Source organism: Bos mutus, chromosome 12 (genome assembly GCF_027580195.1).
Source record: "Bos mutus isolate GX-2022 chromosome 12, NWIPB_WYAK_1.1, whole genome shotgun sequence".
Taxonomy (NCBI): Eukaryota; Metazoa; Chordata; class Mammalia; order Artiodactyla; family Bovidae; genus Bos; species Bos mutus.
This window is the reverse complement of record NC_091628.1, coordinates 28,506,439-28,524,684: the sequence shown is the minus strand read 5'-3', so window position 1 is coordinate 28,524,684 and position 18,246 is coordinate 28,506,439. Positions and strand designations below refer to the sequence as shown.

General features: G+C 35.3%; 2 protein-coding genes across 7 annotated transcripts in view; one reads left to right on the top strand and one right to left on the bottom strand.

The window, feature by feature from the left end:
* The window catches only part of BRCA2 (BRCA2 DNA repair associated), a 39,212-nt gene that overhangs the window by 11,108 nt on the left and 9,858 nt on the right, over window positions 1–18,246 (top strand). The window contains exons 10-13 of one of the 3 annotated variants that reach the window (XM_070380442.1): window positions 1,620–2,726; window positions 4,243–9,201; window positions 11,596–11,691; window positions 14,514–14,583. In XM_070380442.1, coding sequence (XP_070236543.1) covers window positions 1,620–2,726; window positions 4,243–9,201; window positions 11,596–11,691; window positions 14,514–14,583 — 6,232 coding nt within the window. Of the gene's footprint in view, window positions 1–1,619; window positions 2,753–4,242; window positions 9,202–11,595; window positions 11,692–14,513; window positions 14,584–18,246 lie in introns of those variants that run through there. The other 2 variants (XM_070380443.1, XM_070380444.1) reach the window with 2 other exon arrangements.
* Window positions 2,130–18,246, bottom strand: part of N4BP2L1 (NEDD4 binding protein 2 like 1) — a 63,928-nt gene continuing 47,811 nt past the window's right edge. For all 4 annotated transcript variants that reach the window (XR_011466307.1, XR_011466308.1, XR_011466309.1 and 1 more), the window contains 2 exons: window positions 2,460–4,686; window positions 2,130–2,351 (listed from right to left, as the gene is read on the bottom strand). The gene's annotated coding sequence lies outside the window, so the exon portion shown is untranslated. The remainder of the gene's footprint in view (window positions 2,352–2,459; window positions 4,687–18,246) is intronic.

Sequence of the window (18,246 nt, the reverse complement as noted above, 5' to 3'; positions counted from 1 at the left end):
CTCTCCCCATTCACTTTCATCAAGAGGCTCTTTAGTTCTTATCTTTCTGCCATAAGGATGGAGTCATCTGCGTATCTGAGGTTATTTATATTTTTCTCAGCAGTCTTGATTCCAGCTTGTGCTTCATTCAGTCTGGCATTTTGCATGATGTACTCTGCATATAAGTTAAATAAGTAGAGTGGCAGTATACAGCCTTGATGTACTCCTTTCCCAATTTGGAACCAATCCGTCATTCCATGTCCAGTTACTAACTGTTGCTTCTTGACCTGCATAGAGATTTCTCAGAGGCAAATAAGGTGGTCTGGTATTCCCGTCTTTTTCAGAATTTTCCATAGTTTGTTGTGATCCACATAGTCAAAGACTTTGGCATAGTCAATAAAGCAGAAGTAGATATTTTTCTGGAACTCTCTTGCTTTTTCGATGATCCAGTGGATGTTGGCAATTTGTTCTCTGGTTCCTCTGCCTTTTCTAAATCCATCTTGAACATCTGGAAGTTCTCAGTTCATGAACTATTGAATCCTGGCTTGGAGAATTTTGAGCATTATTTTGCTAGCGTGTGAGATGAGTGCAATTCTGCAGTAGTTTGAACATTCTTTGGCATTGCCTTTCTTTGGGATTGGAATGAAAACTGGTCCATTCCAGTCCTGTGGCCAGTGCTGAGTTATCCATATTTGCTTGCATATTGAGTGCAGCAATTAAACAGCATGATCTTTCAGGATTTGAAATAGCTCAGCTATAATTCCATTACCTCCACTAGCCATGTTCATAGTGATGCTTCGTTAGAACCACTTGACTTCTCACTTCAAGATGTGTGGCTCTAGGTGAATGATCATACCATGGTGGTTATCTGGGTCATTAAGATCTTTTTTGTATAGTTCTTCTGAGTATTGTTGCCACCTCTTCTTATTATCTTCTGTATCTCTAATTTTCTTGAAGAGATCTCTAGTCTTTCCCATTCTATTGTTTTCCTCTATTTTGTTGCATTGATCACTGAGGAAGGCCTTCTTATCTCTTCTTGCTGTTCTTTGGAACTCTGCATTCAAATCGGTTTATCTTTCCTTCTCTCATTTGCCTTTAGCTTCTCTTCTTTTCTCAGATTTGTAAGGCCTCCTCAGACAACCATTTTGCTTTCTTGCTTTTCTTTTTCTTGGGGATGGTCTTGATCACTGCATGTTCTTAGTATGTGTGTATAACTGTATAAATGTGTAGGATTGGGTATCTTGTATGTGTGTGTTTGTATAAAATCAGATTTTACTGTTGGTTGTAGGGCCACAAAATTAATTTGGAACTTACAATCTGATAAATTTTAATATTAAATTGTGTTTATATAGTAAAATTGAGTAAACTTTATTGTATAGACCTGGTAAAGAAAGGTTATTAGAGATTGAGTGTGAATAAAAGGCTATGAGTACACTGGAATCAGTCTTGACCAGAAGAACAGGGCAAGGTTGGTGTCTCCCTACCCAAAACATAGCTAGCATTCAGGATAGCTCTTCAAATGCTAAATTATGCATTATTTAGTTTATACTATTTCTATGAAAAAGGTTTGAGGGTAATATAAATTATATGGTTGTGTTATAAAATGTTGTTAGTAATACTTATATTTTAAATTTTAACAGGATTGGAGAAAATGTTAGAGGATTCATTTCGTAAAGTAAATAGCTGCAAAGACCATTTTGAAAAGTCAATGCCAAATGTCCTAGAACATGAAGTACATGAAACAGTTGCAGGTATCTCTGAAGAAGATAGTTTGCCAGTATGTGTTTCTAAATATAAAACAAAAAAGCTACAAAAAAGAAAAACTGGCAAGGGTAGGAAAAATATTTTCCATGAAACAAAAACAGATGAATGTGAAGAAGCTAAAAAGGAAATGACAGAAAGTAAACATTCATTTGTATCTGAAACAGAACCAAATGACAGTGATCCATTAGATTCAAATGTAATAAAGCAAAAGCCCGTTGGGAATGGAACTGACATAATCTCCAGGGAAGTTTTACCATCTTCAGTCTCTGAATGGTCTCAGCTCACACTCTCGGGTCTAAATGGAACCCAGGTGCAGAAAACGTCTCTACTGCATATTTCCTCTTGTGACCAAACTAATTCAGAAGAAGACCTCATAGGCACAGAGAAAGAGTGTACCAACTTCATTACTTTAGAAAATTCTTTGCCACATATTTCAAGCATATCAAAAACAGTGAAGATATTAAATAAGGAAACAGTGGTAAACAAGACAGATGAAGGGCAGTGTCTTGAATCTCATGAAGATCCCACTACTGTGGGAAAGCAAATACTAAGTGACTCTTCTCCACTTCAGGACACCAAAAAATCTATCTTCAGGATAAGAGAATCTCCTGAAAAGATATTTAGAGAAGATTTCTCAAATAATGTGACTGATTCAAACTTGAAAAAAGAACCAGAAGACTCTAAAAGTGAATCAGAAATACAAACTATTTACTCACAGAAAGAGGATTCTGTATGTTCAAGTTCAGGGGATAATGAGAGCTGGCCAGCCACTACCAAATACACTTCAGAAGCTTTGAAGAACACAGGTTTAATATCCACTTTGAAAAAGAAAACAAAAAAGTTTATTTATGTTATAAATGATAAAACAGCTTATCAAGGACTGAAAATACAGAAAGACCAAGAATCAGAACTAACTAACTCTTCAGCCCAATTTGAAGCAAAGCCTTTGGAGGCACCACATACATTTACAAATGTTGATTCAGGTACCTCTTTGTGTGTATGTAAATAGTGTATATAGTTTTATGGATGGTGATAAATTTTTAATTTGAACATGTGTATCTTTAACCTTTTTTAAAAACATACTGCTTACTTTCATTCTATAATTTTTTTGGTCTTCTGTCATTTAAAAAAAAATCTATATATTCCATATCAGACGTTGTTTAGGCCTTTAATTACCAGTGTTCAGAATCATTCCATTCAAACTTGTTGGATCAATTTGCATGGTGTGTGTGTGTGTATATATATATATATATATACATATATATATACACATATATATATGTATATATATAAAATCATAACTCTTGAGACAGAGCATGTGATTGATAAACACCAAGAGCTTGGCTACTTAATTCCTGCTCTAATTTTCAGTATTTGTTATATGCAAGTTGGACAGTTCTATAAATATGTTGTGCTATTTAATATGTATTTTCTCTAAAGCAGGTAAAAAACAGGAAAAAAAGCTAATTGTTAGCTAAGTTTAATGTAAGGCAGTCATAAAATAGTGACATTTTTGTTGTTGTTACACAGTTTTCTTAAATATTTAGAGGTTGCTTAGAGTTATTACTATATCTTAGTGTCAGCAGTGTGCATAGTAAAAGCCATTTTTTATTTGAGCAAAAGTTTATTTATCAGTAGCTATTATGTGTGTTCAGTCTCTGGGTCGAGAAGATCCCCTGGAGAAAGAAAATTCCATGGACAGGGGAGCCTGGTGGCTATAGTCCATTTAGTTGCAAAGAATCAGACATGACTTAACACATACAAACTGTATGTTAAAAGGTGATTTTATCTCCCTCTGAGAATATTTGAGTGGGTGATAATATTGTAATGAACAATGGGCTTTGTGGAACTGGAGTACAGAATTGTTTGAGATTTAGGTTAATTTCCAGAGGAAAATGTATAAATCAGAGATAAAACCAACAAAACTGTGGTTAGTGAATAAATAAAATGAGACTAATAATTTTGACTTGTTAATAGATTCAGAAGGTCAATAAAATTAACTAAATATTTGCATATATAATTGAGATTAAGTAATATTTCAGGCCCTTCATGTGTAGAACCTGTTTTTAAAGTTCATTTTTTGTTTTTCTTCAATGTGAAAGACTGAACCAAAGGAAATGGTTACTTTTTTAGTTCCTTTTCATTACCTTGATTTTCTAACTCCTATTACATCAATATTAGCAAAGAATTCTTTTCCAAGTTTATTTTCTAACAAAAATACTTTGAATTTTACTTATGGCAACTAGCTACATACTAATTTTAATTGACATGATAAATATTATTTAAAAATACTAGGTCCTCTGTATCTTTAGTTGCGAAATGTAACTTCAAAATAGAGAATATTTAGAATTCTCTCCTTTAAACTTGACATTCACTTCTTGATTTTCACGTAATTCTTGTTTTAAACACTATCTTTTTAGACACTATCTTTAAAATATTTAGTGAATGTGATTGATGATACTTGAATTTTATCTTGTCACTTTGTGTCTTCATGCTTAGGTTCATTGCCTTCTTCTATCCAAAAAAAATGTTCACAGAATGATTCTGAAGAACCAACTTTGTCTTTAACCAGCTCTTTTGGGACAGTTCTGAGAAAATGTTTTAATAATGAAAGCAGTTCTTCTACTAATAAAACAATATCTCAGGATCTTTATTGTAAAGAAACAAACATTAATAAGGAAAAATGGCAGTCATTTATAACCACAGAAACTGATTATGTATCATGCTTGCAGGACAAGCATTGTGAAGATAATCCAAAAAGCCAAGGTGTTTCAGATATAAAGGAAAAAGTCTTGCCTGTAGTATGTTGCCCTGAATTGCCACATTCAGAGGAATGTAATGATACTGTCTTCCAATTCCAGGAAAGTTTTTTACATGACCATGATAATACCACCATTTTAACTCCTAGCTCCAAGGATCTTCTGTCAAATCCAGTTGTTATTCCTAGAGGAAAACAATCATATAAAATGTCAGAGAAAATAAAATCTAAGAATTGTGAAGCAGGTTTTGAATTAACTAAATATATTTCCATGGAAGACAATCAAGAAACATGTGTTTTAAATGAAAATTCTAAGAAAGCTGAGATGTTGTCACCTGAAAAATATATAACAGGAGCATTACCTTCTGTGAAAGTACAATGCCACCAAAATATGAATCTCACAGTCATCCATAAAGACCAGGAAGAAACTACTTTAATTTCAAAAAGAACTGTCAACCCAAACTCTGAAGAACTCTCCCCAGACAGTGAAAATAATTATATCTTTCAAACAACTAGTGAAAGGAATATTCCTATTTTAGGAAACATTAAGGAAGTTCATGAGGCAGACCTCAGTTGTTTAAGAGAACCTGTTCTCAAAAACTCTGTTAGAGTAACAAGTACAGATATGGATGGTGGACAAGCAGCCAAAGTGTCCATTACAAAAGATTCTGTCTCATCAAATACAGTCCATGGTCTTATAGAGAAGAATAGAAATAGCGTAAAGCAACAACCAAAGATGACTCTAGGTCAAGATTCAAAGCCAGATGTGTCCCTAGATACAGATACAAAATCAAACAGAAATAACTTTTGCAAGGACAAATGGGCAGGACTCTCAGATTTGACTTCAAGTCACAGTTTTGGAAATGGCTTCAGAACAGCTTCTAATAAAGAGATAAAACTCTCTGAACACAACATTAAGAAAAGCAAAATGCTCTTCAAGGATATTGAAGAACATTATCCTGCTAGCTTACCTTGGGTTGAAATTGTAAAATCATTAGAAAATCAAAGGAAAGGAGGCCAACCTCATGATCGTGATTCACAGTCAGTTGATACAGTGTGTGGGTATGTGCAGAGTGGTGCAGTTGTTTCTGATGGTGAAAACAGTCACACAACTCCTCCAGTTTTATCTTTAAAGCAAGACTTCAATTCAAACCATAATTTAACACCCAGCCAGAAGGCAGAAATTACAGAACTTTCTACAATATTGGAAGAATCAGGAAGTCAGTTTGAATTTACACAGTTCAGAAAACCAAGCCACATTTTACAGAGTAATCCATTTGAAATGCCTGAAACCCAGATGACTGTCTTGAATACCACTTCTGAGGAGCAGAAAGATGTTGATCTTCATCTCACAGCCAGTACCCCATCTCTCAGTCACATAGATAGCAAGAAATGTGAAGGTTTAGCTGGACGTGAGCAAAAGATGATCTGCTTGTCAACAACCAACTGTAACAAAAGTGTTTCTGGTTCTTTAACAGATAAAGGTGAAGAGTTTAGGGGCTTTTATTCAGCCCGTGGCACAAAACTGAATGTTTCTAATGAAGCATTGCAGAAAGCCATGAAACTGTTCAGTGACATCGAGAAAGTTAGTGAGAAAACTCCTGCAGAAGTAGATCCAGGAAGTTTCTCTTCAAATCAGTGTAACAATTCTGATGTTTCTATGTTTAAGGTAGAAAATTATAGCAATGATAAAAATTTAAGTGAGGAAAATAATAAATGCCAACTGATACTACAAAGTAACTTTGAAATGACCACCAGCATTTTTGTCAAAGAAAATACTGAAGATTTCAAGAGAAATACTGAAAACAAAGATAACAAATGTATTGGTTTTGTTTGTAATTTAGGAGAATCTGATGGCTGTGCTTCAAGTAAAAATGATACAGTTTATGTTCATAAAGACGAAAGTGGCTTACCATATACTGATCAATACAACATACATCTGAAATTATCTCATCACTTTATGAAAGAGGAAAACATTCCAATTAAAGAAAGTTTGTCAGATTTAACTTGTTTGGAAGTTATGAAAGCTGAAGAAACATTTAATAAGTCAAATAAAAAGGAGCCAATTGCTAATAAGATGAGGCAAAATATAAAAGATTTTGGTGTTTTTGATTTGTCCTTTTGGACTGCAAATGGGAAAAACATAAGGGTCTCTAAGGAGTCTTTAAATAAAGTTGTAAATTTCTTTGATGAAAAATGTACAGAAAAAGAATTGAATAATTTTTCAGATTCCTCAAATTCTGAATTACTTTCTGGCATAAATATCAACAAAATAGACATTTCAAGTCATGAGGAAACCAGTATGTTCAAAAACAAAATGTTGCAAGAAAGCAGCCCAGCTGGTATTGAAAATCAAATACTGACACTGCAGCAAAGAGAAAAATGTGAATTCAAAAAGATCAAAGAACCAACCACGTTGGGTTTCCATACAGCTAGTGGGAAAAAAGTAAAAATTGCCAAAGAGTCTTTGGACACAGTGAAAAATCTTTTTGATGAAACAAAGCAAGACAATAGTGAAGTGACTGATTTTATCCAAGGGGCAAAAATGCTAATGGACAGAGAGGTTTGTAAGGAAGGGCTTGACTTAGCATGTGAGATAGTTAAAGGAACTGCCCCAAAGCATGAAGAGATGCAGAATTCTCTAGAGGAGAAAGAGCTTGTTTCTGAGGAGACTGCCATGCCACCCAGGTTCTTAAGTGATCATTTACAAGGACAAACTGAAAATCTCCACACATCACATAGTGTCTCTCTGAAAGTTAAAGTACATGAAAATATGGAAGAAGAAACAGCAAAAAGTCCTATAACGTGTTACACAAACCATTCCACTTGTTCAGCCATTGAAAACTCAGCTTTAGCGTTTTACACAGGACATGGTAGAAAAATTTCTGTGAGTCAGGCTTCACTACTTGAAGCCCAGAAATGGCTTAGAGAAGGAGAATTGAATGATCAACCAGAAAAAATAAATTCCTCCAAAATTATATGTTTAAAGGAATATACTAGGGATTACGTAGGAAATCCTTCATGTGGAAACAGTTCAAACAGTATAACTGAAAATGACAAAAGCCTCTCTGAAAAGCAAGATTCAACTTCCTTAAACAACAGCATGCCTAACAGCTATTCATATTCTGATTTTTGTCATTCCAGTGAGGGATTTAATAAATCAGAGAATCTCTCAAAAAATAAAATTGATAATTCCGGTATTGAGCCAGTAGTAAAGAATGTCAAAGGCAGGAAAAACACTAGTTTTTCTGAAGTAATACCCACCATAAGAGAAGCAAACATAAACCCACAAGCTGTAGACAAAGATAGTTGTGTTCTGAAACTTGTGACTAAGTTTTCACCATGCAAAAATAAAAAGACAGCTGTTGAAGTGGCCTTATCTAATTCAAATAATTTTGAGACCGAACCACCTGCATACAGTACAGCAAGTGATCAAATAGCCTTTGTTTCACGTGAAACAACAGTCAGAGAGAGGTTTACAGACAACTGCAGGAACATATATACTAAGCAAAACACTGAGACGAAATCAGGCACTGACCAAACGAAAACTGTGACAGATTCTCATAAGGCATTGGGTGACTCAGAGGATGTTATTTTCCCTAACTCTCCAGATAATGAAGAACATAATATGCATTCACATGATGTTTCTCCTGACATTCAAAGTGAACCGATTTTACAACATGACCAAAGTATTTCTGGATTGGAGAAAGTTTCTGAGATACCACTTCGTCATGTTGATTTGAAAACTTCTGATAGATGTAAATTTAACATGGGAAAGCATCCCAGGTCTGTCTCTTCTATGAATGCTTGTGGGATTTTTAACACAGCAAGTGGAAAATCTGTCCAAGTGTCAGATTCTGCATTACAAAAAGCGAGACAGGTATTTTCTAAGTCAGAAGACCGTGCCAAGCAGTTCTTTTCCAGAGTATCATTTAAAAGTAATGACGAGCATTCAGACATATTCACAAGAAAAGAAAATACTATGACACATAACCCCCCAAATTTACTATCATCTGCTTTCTCTGGATTTAGTACAGCAAGTGGAAAACACGTTCCAGTTTCTGAGAGTGCCTTATGCAAAGTTAAGGGAATGTTTGAAGAATTCGATTTAATCGGAACTGAATATAGTCTCCAGCATTCACCTACTTCTAGGCAAGATGTATCAAAGATACTTCCTGTCTCTTGTACTGATAAAAGAAACCCAGAACACTCTGTAAGCTCCAAAATGGAAAAAGCCTACAATAAAGAATTTAAATTATCAAACAACTATAACATTGAAAGTGCTTCATCAGAAAATAATCACTCTATTAAAGTTTCTTCGTATCTCTCTGAATTTAAGCAAGACCAACAACAGTCAGTATTAGGAACCAGAGTATCACACACTGACAACATTCATCTTTTGGGGGAAAAGCAAACTTTGCCTAAATATATAAAAAAGGAAATTGGGAAAACGGAAACTTTTCCTGATCTTGTGAAAACAAATACAGAAATTTGTTCTACTGACTCCAAAGACCCAGAGAACTATTTTGAAACAGAAGCAGTAGAGATTGCTAAAGCTTTTATGGAAGATGGTGAGCTGACAGATTCTGAATTTCCAAGTCATGCGAAACACTCTCCTTTTACATGCCAAAAAAATAAGGAAACGGTTTTGTCAAATTCAAGAATAGAAAAAAGAAGAGGAGATGCACTTGTCACAGTCGGTAAGTGTCTGTTTTTGCCTTTTGGTCTCCCAGTTGCTTTTTAAATTGTGAAGTCCTTAATAATTCTGGTATGATGCTGCTGCTGCTGCTGCTGTCGCTTCAGTCATGTCCGACTCTGTGCAACCCCATAGATGGCAGCCCACCAAGCTCCCCCATCCCTGGGAGTCCCAGGCAAGAATACTGGAGTGGGTTGCCATTTCCTTCTCCAGTGCATGAAAGTGAAAAGTGAAAGTGAAGTCGCTCAGTCACGTCCGACTTTTTGCGACCCCATGGACCACAGCCTACCAGGCTCCTCTGTCCATGGGATTTTCCAGGCAAGAGTACTGGAGTGGGTTGCCATTGCCTCTTCCCTCTGGTATGCTAGCTTGTAACAATTAGGAAATTATACACTAAGTACATTTTTCAGACTTGTGTGTGCAGTTTGGTTTCATTCTTGATATTGCTGAGTCTGTGTACCAGGAAGTCATTGGTTAAGTCATGTTTATATACATACACATAGAGATGGGGAGAGAGAACAAAGTTTCAGACTCTGGCTATTAAGAACTTTAAAAGCTGGTTTCTGACTATAGATGTTGGTTAGCTTGCCTTTTTTTTTTTTTCATCTAGCAGGTGTTCTAAGATAAGTTTGTTTTTAGTAAATAGTATTCTGATCTTAATGCCATTTGGACTATGTTCTGACTTCTCTTTTAAATATAGTATATTTAACAACTCAGTTCAATTATGAAGTTAATTGGATGTTTGATTTTTTTTTTTTCTTTCTGTTAGTATCTTTGACTAGGAATGATCTTAAATAATTAAATCTGTTGATTAGTTACAATTAAAGTAAATGCCAAAAGTAACTCTCCAGCTTTTAAGTGAATGATCTGAAGCATGTCAATCCTGTTTAAAAACTCTAGACTCATAGAGTAGTTGAGTTTTCACAAGTCTTCTTGTCCAGGCCCTTCACATTATAGAGAAAGACACTGAAGATGGTTAGACAAAAACACTGAAGATGGTCAGTTCATTCTTACACTTGGTACATTTTGCCCTTAAGTCATCCTGGTGGATAGAGACTTCCTTAATCAAGTATTATCCATGCCATATTCTATACTAAGTTCATGTTACAGGCAGAGTAGTAAGTTTACAATACTTACCTTATTGTTGCAGTTCTCTAGTGCAAAATTCTGAGGTGCAGATGCTAAAGATACTCATAATTCTTTTATAGAAAATAATGTCTTTATTTATAGGATCCTGTTTTGTTCATGTGTGCACTAAAGTAAGTTGGCCTTATGCCTAGGAATAACAACTCAGATTTCTACTAAGTGTGGTCAACAGCATCATTGTTTCATTTCCCTCACTATTGTTAGATATAAATATATATAGCTTAATCAGCTTCTGGAGAAGGGCATGGCAATCCACTCCAGTATTCTTGCCTGGAGAATCCCCATGGACAGAGAAGCCTGGCGGGCTACAGTCCATGGGGTTGCAGAGTCGGACACGACTGAGTGACTAGGCACAATCAGCTTCTGGTTACTTTATAGTACAGGTTCTTGTCAAACAATTAAATCACTTTATAATCGGACATTTGATAAAGGCTTGCAAGGACATTTTTACTTATTAAATCCTTCAAGTTCACTTCCTTTAATAAATCAAAAAACATCTTAAAACAAAGTATCAGGACTTCCCTGGTGGTGTAGTGGCTAAGATTCCACCCTCCCGATGCACGGAGCCTGGGTTCAATCCCTGGTGGGGGAACTAGATCTCACATGCTTCAACTAAGTCCCAAGACAGCCAAATAAACAAATATATATATTTTTTAAGGTATCTGTTAACACGTTATCTCAGTATGGCATAGAAATTCGTAACTTCAATTATGGCTTAAGTTTATTCTAAGCCTTTGAAGAGTTTTTAAATAAGAAGTACATATTACTTTTGCCAGTACTTTAATTTTGGTAATTTAAAATCTTTTCTCCTACCCACTGACTCTAGTTCAAGGACCTATATAATAAATTCCTTCTTGAGTGTAATGCAAAAAAAAAAAAAAAGTTTATTTGAAGACATTTTTTTGTTTGTCCTTATTGCCAATATGCCTGAAGTTACATCAAGTGGCAGTTTATTAAAAAAAAGATTATCTGTGATATCTGGTACATCTGTTTATTCCTGGACCCAATTAAAAAGTAGTATTTTAAATGGTCAAAAAATAATAGAAATTAAATTGACATTGAAAAATTAATTACAAAATTATAAAAATCACTTAAAAATAGAATGTTCACTATTTAAATTATAATTATTATGTATTTTTTACTTAACATATTGTAAGAGCCAGTACTTTAGTTTTTAAAAATGGACTATAGCTTTTGAAAAATAAAACTGATGTTATTTGCTTTAAAAACATGTATGGGAATTTCTTTTTAGGAGAACCCCCAATCAAACGAAACTTGTTAAATGAATTTGACAGGACAATAGAAAATCAAGGAAAATCCTTAAAGGCTTCAAAAAGCACTCCAGATGGTAAAATATGCTTTTTAATGTGTATCTTTTCTCCTTCTCTAATTACTGTACTTAATATTCTTAAAGTTGTTTTTCTCACCTTTTTTGGGTATATGGATAATTGGGCAAGACTTTACAGTGTGGTTTATTAAAACTTGTGTCTTGCTATCATGCTTTATTTGTTATGTGAGCTTTTCCTTCATACTACCAAGTATAATGTGGAGGTTTTTCCATAATTGAGAAATGTGAAATGATACTCAAATAAGGAGTTTTAAAATAAAAAGCTGGATTCTACAATTCAGTTGATTTCATAATATTTACCAGACTCGATTATTTAATTGGAGATTGAAAAATAGTGACTTTAAAATTCTGTTATTTTTTTATACATTTATTAGCTGGGATTCTTCAGCAAGGAAGGGCTTTCCCTTAACAGCTGGGGATTATCTATATAGTTCTTCCTAAAAAGGCAGGATAAATATTGAATTCTTTCTCTTCACTCACCCAATTTTCAGAGTAAAGAGTAGTTGGTATAATAATCACTACTAAGAGTAGTAAAGGAATTTTTTTCTTTCTCTTTTAGATACAGTTGATTTCTTAGATTCTTATTTATAATGTGGATATAAAGTTTAAAAGAACACTATAAATAATGTATTTCTTTACAAAAGGTAACATTCTTTTTGATGCTCACATCATTTCAAATTTGTAAGTAGTGACCTCTTCAAGTATTTCTTAAGAGTTTTTGTTTTTAATATGCTTTAATTAACCTTTGAACACTTTCTTGCTTTGTATTATCACAGAAAGATTTCTAGGAAGTCATTGTAATTCTTCACCCCAGTTCTAGAGTCCTTAGAATTTCCAGAGATCCTTTCAGTGGTTAATACTCTTTAAAAAACAAGATTTGAGTGCTAACTACACTCAGAGCTGCTGGTGTTATTATTTTTTTAAATGCTGTATTCTTGGTTCTAATAACATTAACATATTTACTTATTTGCTTTATTATCCAGCCAAGATTCTCAAATTTTTTGCTCTCAAAATTTCTTTATACTCTTAAAAATTATTGACGATCCTCAAGAGCATTTGATTATGTGGATTATTTCAATTTCTGTTTATCATAGTCAACATTAAAATTGAAAAATTTTAGTATTTATAAATATTAAATATTATACTTAAGTCATTTTGAGAGTATTAGTTCAGAGTTATGTAGCTCTTCCAACATTGATACATTATACAATCTTAAACAACTACTTTTGTTAATGTCACCACTGATCTAATCTAAAAATGTAGTATTAGGAAATTGTCAAGGTAACAACCAGATATAAGCATTCTAAAATTGTCATTTTGCTTAAAAGCTTGAACTTTACAATAGTTTGTTTCGCAGCAAATACTCACTTGTTTTTTTGTAGTGATGAACTTATTTCATTCATTTTTGAAGAAGTATTTGCTGAATACCCAACTCTGAATAAATCGTTTGTTGGTTATGCTTTCAAGTAAAAATGGAATTCTTTGGGGGAAAGTTGATTAGTGCAGTTCACATAAAGTGCATTTCCTTTAGACAATTATCACACTAAAGTATGCAGCAGGACATACCAGCAATGCCAGTGTCAACACAGTGAGAAAGATATATATAACTACTACTACTACTTATTATTAATCACAATTATTATTAAGGTTGTTTGACAGCTTGGATCCCCTCTAAGGATTGTGGGTACTCCCTTCCAGTGTTCCATGGATCACTCTGAGAATCACCGTCTTATAGTATATGTATAATAGCTTCAAGTTTACAGTACCACTGTTACTATTCATAAACTACTAATGGAGATTTAAGTTTTCTTTGCAGATTTTGTCCTAAGAACATATATCATAAGGAATGTATAGTTAAAGTTCTCTATTCAGATGTCACTCAGAAGAATTTTTGTGGTTAACAATTCAATAATTGGGTTAGATTAATTAGTTTCACTTTGTTTTCAATTTTAAGATTTGCCTTTTTAAATTTTATATTTGAATAAATAGAATGTTTATGTAGTTCATTCATCAAAACTATAGAAATATTTACTCAGAGAAGTCTTATTTCCATCACTGTCTCCTCCATATTGTTCACCAACTTCCTCACTTCCTGCTTATTATATTGGTAACTATTTTTAATGGTTTTTGGTCTATCCTTTTAGGGCTTCTTTTTGTAAAAATAAGTAAATATGTGTGTGTGTATATATATATATATATATATTCTCATTACTTTTCTTTCTCACTCAAAAGATATCAGTGTGCACAGGGTTTTGTACCTTCTTTGTTGTTAAGTTCGAATTTATCTGGAGATCATGCGTAAATGAGCATTGAGAGATCTTCCTTGTTCTGTCTTGTGACTATGTAGTATTTGATCACATGGCGGTATCAGTGTATTCTGGTTTATTCAACCAGTCCTCTCCCTACTAATAGACTAGTGGAAGGTTTAAGAATCACAAGTTACCTACTGAAAATGAATAATATCTACAGGTTAGCTTGTCAACCTTCATAAAACTAAAGATTTATATTTTCATTGGCAATTCACTAATGCCTTCAAGTTCTGATTAATATCAGCTGACTAAATTTATACTGATTTCATATATATGTTTGCACTGTGAGTTATTTGGTATTAATCATTATCAATTTGAGAACCAAATTTTTTGATAGTTATGAACTAAGCATTCATTATGTGCATTGAAAAAATTTTAATGTATAATTTTCTCAAATTTTTGTTAGTTACAATAATGTATAATGAACAGACATAGGAAATAAAATCTCTCATTAGATTTTCATTAATATATAAAATGTATTCATTAATACATAATTGAAATATATATTTTTAGGCACAATGAAAGATAGAAGGTTGTTTATGCATCACATTTCTTTAGAGCCAGTTACCTGTGGACCCTCTTGGTAAGACATGTTTAATTTTTTTTAATTCTACTAATATAGTGTAGTTAAAGTGTGGGTTTTTAAAATATATTTATAGATATACTGGCTCTAACATACGGTGAAGACTTTAACACTTCCCTTTTTTGTGAGCCTGCATCAGGATTAAGTAATTCTGTACTCTGGTAGTACTTGATACTGCTACACATATTATTATCTCATCTTTAATAACTTTGTAGACATATAGATTTTACTTCAATTTTATGGATAAGGTACTAAAGTTCAGCAGGATATAGAAATTACTCAAAACCAATTAATAAAGGTGGCATATCCTTGGTAGCTCAGCTGGTAAAGAATCCGCCTGCGATGCAGGAAACCCTGGTTCAATTCCTGGGTCTGGAAGATCTCCTGGAGAAGGGATAGACTACCCACTCCAGTATTCATGGGCTTCCCTGGTGGCTCAGATGGTAAAGAATCTGCCTGCAATGAAGGAGAGCTGGGTTAGATCCCCAGGTTGGGAAAGCCACCTGGAGAAAGGCATGGCAACCCACTCCAGTATTCTTGCCTGGAGAATCCCCAGGGAGAGAGGAGCTTGGCTGGCTATAATCCATGGGGTCGCAAAGAGTTGAACATGACTGAGCGACTAAGCACACACATATATCTCAATTATATTAATAAAAGTGAAAGAAAAATTAAAGATGACATATATTAAAAATATACTTTTATCTCTCTTCCCTCTCAAAACCATACTAGTTACAACAGAATTTTTTAAATGTATTAGTCTGCAAGTACAGTGTTGTTTCAGAAGAAACAACAAATTTTAAAAATTAATATTCTTTTTAATATTTATTTTATTTATTTATATATTTATTTGGTTGCACTGGGTCTTAATTGCAGCATGCGAACTCTTAGTTGTGGCATGTGGGATATAGTTCCCTGACCAGGACCAGGGATTGAACCCATGCCTTCTGCATTGGGAGCACAGAGTCTTAGCCACTGAAGCACCAGGAAAATCCTGAAATAACAAAACTTTTGAAGCTAAAATCATGAATGACTTAGAAAGACATAGAAATCTAAAGCCTAACATTAGAACAGGCAGAGAAGCTACCCAGTTTGCCCTAAAGAACCTGAAAAAGACTCAAATTGGCAGCAACATATACTTCTGAAGGTGAAGTAGAAAATAGGAAGATTAGTTGAAAATCCATGTAAGATTTTCCCCTCCCCCACTGCAGGCAGGCAAAAAATCCCTCTTCTACCAAAAGACCAGAAGGTCGTTCTCTGGAGAAGATGAATTGGAGAGATTCTGAATTGGGCATGGGACTGCGGGAAGGCTCTGAAAACAGAGATTAAGTAAAAATCTGGATTTCAAGTGGTGAGAACCCCTAGCCTGGTTCCCACACTTGGCTCCCAAATGCTGGCAGCTGGGCCTCTAGGCAAAAGACTGAATGATTCTTTTTCTGGGTCTTAGGACCAGCCCAATAGAAAAGGCTACTGATAGTCGCAGGTATTGAAATTAAACTGCGTTGCCAGACAGTGAAGCCAACAATTGACAAGCTCACCAGCACACAGCTTCCAGTCAGCTATTCAGTGCTTCACTCTTAAGTGAGAACAGAAAATCAAAAATCACTCATCACTGGAAGAAAGCTCCTGTGAGAGATAGTATCCAAAGTAAAGGGAAGGCAAAAAAGGAGCTTAGGGAAAACAGACCATGCAAAAAGAAGAAAACTTCAAAAGTCCAACTGGATTGCTTGCCTTAGAGCCAGGCATGACAAGAATTATTGTCCTATAAATACTAAAATGAATATAACAAAGTGATGTGAAAACAGAAAAATTGGCAGCTAATTATGTGACAAAAGCTTAATAGGGAAAGTACTTCAGATGGAATGTAAAGAATGCTGGTTAAACAGGTCATTGCAAATCTGGATGCAGTAAGAAGCTGTGTGACTTTCATCATGGGATTTGTCAGGCATGGGGGTGGGGTGAGGATAGGGAGGAAACAAAGAAATGGGGAGAGTCAGACTAAAAAGGACTTCGCTTGTAGCTCAGTCGGTAAAGAATCTGCCTGCAGTACAGGAGACCCGGATTCGATCCCTGGGTTGGGAAGATCCTCTGGAGAAGGAAATGGCAACCCACCCCAGTATCCTTGCCTGGAAAATCTCATGGACAGAGGAGCCTGGTGGGTTGCAGTCCATGGGGTCGCAGAGAGTCAGGCACGACTGAGCGACTAACACTTAAGACTAAAAAGGAAAGCTTCCTGGATATCATTTCTGACAAATCAAAACCTGGACAGGCAATAGTTTGTCTTTGGATGTTTCTGAGAAGTGACATAACCAGATGTATGTTTTAGAATTAGATCAGAGAGAAACTACTGCAAGGAGATTAGTAAGGAAGTAAAGGCATTTATTGTCTTCCCAGGTGACTCAGTGGTAGAGAATCCACCTGCCAGTGCAGGAGACCCAGGTTCGATCCCTGGGTCAAGAAGATCCCCTGGAGGAGAGCATGGCAACCTACTTCAGTTGCCATGGACAGTCCTGGAGAATGCCTGGAGAATCCCATAGACAAAGGAGCCAGGCAGACTACAGTCCATGCAGTCACAAGAGTCAGACATGACTTAGCAACTAAAGAACAACAAAGGCTTCGTTTAGTTAGTACGTGTGGTAGAGTAGAGATTGAGTGGAAGATAGATTCCCCATATGGCCAGATAGTCATTAACAGAGAGTGGCAAAATATGTCCCAAGTAGATTCAAATAGATGTCTTGATTATAGAAGCTGCAAAGCAGACTCCTCATTTTCACAATAGTCTTCATATTTAAAAACAATAGACTAAAAGAAATCAATGAAAGTAACTTTTGGAGCAGGTTTATTCATTCCTGTGCATTTGATCACATCTAGATCATCTATTCAAGGAAACAAGTCCAGCAATTGTCACCTCTCCCTCCTGCATTGATAATTTTTCGTTCCTACTGGACTAGTCCCATCAGTGTGAAAGTCGCTCAGTTGTGTCTGACTCTTTGCAACCCCATGGACTATAGAGTCCATGGAATTCTCCAGGCCAGAATACTGGAGTGCATAGCCTTTCCCTTCTCCAGGGGATCTTTCCAACCCAGGGATCGAGCCCAGGTCTCTCGCATTGCAGGCAGATTCTTTACCAGCTGAGCCACAAGGGAAGCCCAAGAATACTGGAGTGCATAGCGTATCCCTTCTCCAGGGGATCTTCCTGACCCAGGAATTGAACCAGGGTCTCCCCAGTTCTCTGTATTGCAGGCAGATTCTTTACCAACTGAGCTATCAGGGAAGCCCATCAGTATAGGTAGTTGCTATAAATCTCCCATCTTGAAAAGATTTTCTTGACTCCTCTTATCCCACCAGTCCATTTCCATGCCCCACTTAAAGCACATCTCATTAGAATTGTCTCAACTCAGCTTCTCTACTTAATCTCTTCCCTTTTTCTCCCGAACCCATCTCAGTCTTTTATCACCACCCACTACCACCCCTCATCAAGATTACCAGTGAAGTCCACATTGTCCCCCATCCTTGTGTTAACCTGTCAGTGGCATTGACACAGTTAATCACTCCTGCTTTCTTAACACTTTATTCTGGCTTCTGGGCCATCTCTCTTGCTTCTCCTCCTGTCCCACTGGCTATCTTTCTTACTTTCCTTTGCTAGTTCTTCCCCCAGCCACTAAG